Source organism: Octopus bimaculoides, chromosome 13 (assembly GCF_001194135.2).
Source record: "Octopus bimaculoides isolate UCB-OBI-ISO-001 chromosome 13, ASM119413v2, whole genome shotgun sequence".
Classification (NCBI taxonomy): Eukaryota; Metazoa; Mollusca; class Cephalopoda; order Octopoda; family Octopodidae; genus Octopus; species Octopus bimaculoides.
The window spans coordinates 46,717,965-46,722,804 of NC_068993.1; the positions used below are offsets into that span (position 1 = coordinate 46,717,965).

At 38.1% G+C, this 4,840-nt stretch overlaps 1 protein-coding gene across 7 annotated transcripts in view; it reads left to right on the forward strand.

The window, feature by feature from the left end:
* The window catches only part of LOC106869699 (E3 ubiquitin-protein ligase MYCBP2), a 145,882-nt gene that overhangs the window by 18,292 nt on the left and 122,750 nt on the right, over positions 1–4,840 (forward strand). For all 7 annotated transcript variants that reach the window (XM_052972468.1, XM_052972462.1, XM_052972464.1 and 4 more), the window contains exons 15-16: positions 2,197–2,308; positions 4,402–4,559. In XM_052972468.1, the coding sequence (XP_052828428.1) occupies positions 2,197–2,308; positions 4,402–4,559 (270 nt within the window). The remainder of the gene's footprint in view (positions 1–2,196; positions 2,309–4,401; positions 4,560–4,840) is intronic.

Consider the following 4,840-nt stretch of genomic DNA (forward strand, 5'->3'; position numbering starts at 1 on the left):
ATATATATATATATATATGAGTGTGATGATGCATATGTAGTGCAATGATACATATGCAGTGCATTACCTTCTTTAGATCTGCTAAATAGATATTGGGCTATGACTCAATGTATATATTTTCATAATGATTTATGTTATTTTGTATTGTAGGGTTACTGTAATTTCTAGTGATAGTCTTGTATGTTTCTTCCTATTTTTTTCTTAAATCACTAGGTTCTGATTTTAAAGTGTTTTACTATACTGCTATCTTTAGCAGGTTAATTGACTACATTGCAGCTGTTTTGTTGACTTATCTATATTAAATGTTGTTATATTTAGGGATGGTCATCTTTTGCTAGAGCTTTTATGTCACAAGACTGTCTGTCCCATCTGTCTCCTCTTGTCCTGCCTATCCTATTTTGTCTTTATGTAGTTTGTATAGGAGATACATACCACACAAAGACAAAATGCAATGGACAGGACAAGAGGAGACACATGGGATAGGAAGTTGCCAAGGTGGTCACAGAATGTGTGACAAAGAACTCTGACAAATGAATTAATAATAATAATAATAATGATAATAATAATAATAATAATAATAATTTCTTTATTGGCCACAAAGGCTGAACACAAAACAAATAGGGATGATATAATACAAGGGACAAGTGGGGTGTTGAACAAAGCTGTGTATACAATAAGTTACAAAAATAATTAAGAAAACAATTAATAATAATAGTTCCCTAAAAGGGCAAAGTTCCTCACAGACACAACCGAGGGACCCCACACTTTGTTACCCTGATTACCAGATGCCCTCAGCAGGCGCCTCTCTCCTTTTCAACTCCTCCGGTTTACAAACGAAAGTTCAGAGTAGGCCCATTCACATGGGCCATCTTCGCCACTTGCACCCACCTTTCAACAAATTTGCTGAGGTGCAGAGCTTCCCTCTCTACTCTCACTTTCCTTTTCAAGTAGAACTTGAAAAAGTCGACGAGAGCTTGATCGAAGAGGTATCTGTCTTCAGTGCTTTCAGTCTCATCCACCACACTTCCTCCTTTGCCATAGCCACCAGACAGAGGAAAACTACCTGACCTTTCGGGCCAAAAGAAGGCAGTAGGCAATCTTCACGATGAACTCATTTTATAACTAGATCTGTCCTACATGTGACAACAGCTGTTTGACAAAGCTCCACATGTCAGTAATAATAATAATGATAATAATAGCCAGATGTTAGAAATTTTTCTTTCCCAACAATTTAATCTGTTGTATGTATGTATAATAATAATAATAATAATAATAATAATAATAATAATAATAATAATAATAATTATGAGTAAAAGACAGGCCATAACAAATATTCTGCTCAATATTGCAGATTTGCTTGTCAGTTCCTTGATCCTTGGTGGCCGTTGATTTGTGCGTCTCTGAACACGAACAGAAGTAATGAGGGAGCATCACAGCTATGTGTTGAGAGGAATTCTTTGGGGTTTTGAATAATTCACCTCTGGAAACATGGATGTTTCATTCAATACCCATAAGCAACCCTTATTCAGAAACCTTTTGAGTGGGATGGGCTACTTTACTTAAAACAAATTCTAACTGGGCCCCACCTGCAAGGTCTTGTGTTGTTTATCTTGATTTGAGATTACCAAGCCATGCACATATGGTTGTGACGCATGTGCCTGATGTACCCTTATAAAACTGGTAGTCATGATGGGTATATTGGACTTCGTATATTTTATTTGTACCCCAGTGTCACTTTGATGGTATGCACTGCTCTCTCACTCAATAATAATTATAAAGGGAAGATCAAATATATATGTGTGTGTTTAATTGGCAAAAGATGATCATTGCCAGATATAACAAGATCTGTTTCAACACATCAAGAATCCTGCAAAACAAATCTATTTTAGCCCTTTAGCTTTCAGATTACTCTGTCAAATATAATGCTTCTTTATTCACATTGCTTTGGAGTAATCGTGGCTTATCTCTTAGCCTTGAAATTTCAATGATGTGATTATTTACTTTTAGAATGATATTGTAGGGTAGATGTGAAACGCCTGAATCTGGACAGTTTGAACATAAAACAAGCAGAATATTTGGGACGGATATGGTCATTTTAAATGCTAAAGGGTTAAATGTTGCTGTGGAACAATATTTACAAGCACACATTCTTTAATGTATATGTGTTTTATATTCTTTGTTTTTCTTTATTCACAGGTAAACATCGCTGGCGGCACGATCAATGTATGGTGTGTACCGTATGTGGCGAGTGTACAGGCTATGGTGTCAATTGTATTAGCAGTGGTCGATTTGATCGAAACCCAGGCCTGTAAGAACTTCTTCATTGTTATATCTTTTGCTTTTTTGTTTTATATATTGAAAATATTATTCTCATTTAAATTATAACATTTAAATACAAAGAAACAGGGGAAAAAAAAAAGAGAAAGGAAAGGAAAAGAAAAAAGAAAAAAGGGAGTAAAGCAGCAAGATGTGGAGACGGAGAGGGCAATGGCCATATACCCCAAAACAAATGGTGTGCTTAGCTTGTGTCCTGTGGTAATGACTGTGGCAATGGTGTCCTGTGTCCTGTGGCAATGGTGTTGCTTCAGGGAATGGTCAGCAACAGCTACTCCACCTTGCACAGCTCATTTTTTCAAAGGGTCGCTGTTATCCTTATTTTGCAGAGGAAATTGGTAGTATGGGAATTATGTTGCTTTTGTTGTTACTGCTGTAGTTTAGCTCCAAGTCAACTCTAACTCAGATAGACTTACAACCTAAGACATTACAGCCATGACCATCCCATCCCATCCCATCCCATCCCATCTGTTTTTGTATATCCAGGACTACATTATCGCATGTCTTCTTCCTATAGTGTCTTTTGAAGGACATTTGGTTGCTATGTCTTGCAAATAGCATGACCGTGTCAAAGATTCTTTGTTGTTTTCCTTGTGTGGTTATTTGATGGTAGAATTGGTAAAGCATTGAATAAAACGTCTGGTTTCTGCATTTGGTTTGCAAGATTCTTGATGTTAACTCGTGTGTTGGGACAGATTTTGTAGCATCTTGGGAGGTGAGGCTGAAAATAACAATGAAAAGGTCTTTAACACACCTAGCTGATTGATTGATTGACCAAACAATTAAACTGAAAAATAAAAAAAACAAAGAAGTGAAATAGACCCAGTGTGTGTGTGTTAGTTTATTATTGGCATAAAGACCCTCGTGAGATACAACAAAAATTGGATGAAAGACTTTTAGGTATTTAATTACATCCTGTTATGTTTTGAGTTCAAATTCTGCTAGAGTGAACATCATCCTTTTTTGGTGCTGATAAGTACCAATCATTAATTGGGGGTAAATTTGATTGTATCCTTCATCATTACCTCCCTAGACATTACTGTCCCAGGTCCTAGGACTTGTAGGACCAGTTATTTGGTTCCCATGGTGTATAAGGGACCATGATCACGATATACTCTCTGATGCCAGTCCATCACAGGGTTACTCACAGCTGAATGAACTAGAGCAAAGTGTAACGATGTGTATTGCTTAGGAACACAATAGACTGCTTGGTGTGTGAATTGAAACCATGATCTTGCAATTGTAAGTGCAACATTGTGACCACCAGGCTATATGCCTTCATCTTAGTACCAGTTATTAATTAGGATAAATTTGACTATTTCTATCAAAATTCATGGCCCTCCACCTAAGAGGTTGTTGTGGACTGGCAGTAATGTTAGAGCAATAGACGAAACACCTTGCTGTATTTAGCATTGCCCTTTTGTTCTGAGTTCAAATCCTGACTACTTCTTTCTCTGTAACTTTCTATCTCTCACTACATCACTTACTCTGTCTGTCTGTCTCTTTCATCTTTTATTTGTTTCAGTGAGTGTAGTGTGGCCATACAGGAGCACAACCTTGGCATGTTTCAATCAAACTAATCATCCCCAGTACTTATTTTTGCAAGTCTGGTACCTTTTCTATTAGCCTCATCTCTATGGGGAACTGCTAAGTTACAGTGACATAAACAAACCAAAACTGGTTGTCAAGTGGTGTGGAGGTGACAAAGACACACATCTGCACACACACATACACACACATGTACGCACACACAACGGGCTTCTACATAGTTTTGCATCTACCAAATTCATTCACAAGGCATTGGTTGGCCTGGGGTTATAGTAGAAGACACTTTCCTTGTGTGTCCTGAAGTGTGACTGAACTCAAAACTAAGTGGTTGCAAAAGAAGCTTCTTAACCACAAAACCATGCTTTGTGCACCTTCTTTCTCCTCTCTCTTTTTTTCCACATCACTTTGTCTCTGTCTCTCTTCTTCTTCTCTGTCACTTTGTATCTCTCTCTCTCTTCCTGCTAGTATCACTTACTTTTGCTATCTGTATATTCCTTTCTACCCTTTTCTGTCAAACAGACCCTGTGGTTGCGGTGCTGGTGATTCAGGCTGTGCAGAATGTGGTGCATGCAAAAGTTGTGCAGGGGAGAGTGAAATATCTGACCAACTGAATGACCGAGGTCTCAAGGACGTCTCCAACAAACCCGACCATCCTGTTTCATACGATCTCATAGCCGGTATGTTGTCACATCTCTTTATCTGACCTCTGTCTAGCTGTCTTTTGACTCGTATGTCTGTCTCTCTGTTCATATGTCTGTCTGCCTGTCTGTTCATATGCATTTGTCTGTCTGTTCATATGTGCCTGTCTGTTCATGTCTGTCTGTCTGTTCATGTGTGTGTCTGTCTGTCTGTCTGTCTGTTCATGTGTCTGTCTGTTCATGTGTCTGTCTGTTCATGTGTCTGTCTGTTCATGTGTCTGTCTGTTCATGTGTCTGTCTGTTCATGTGTCTGTCTGTTC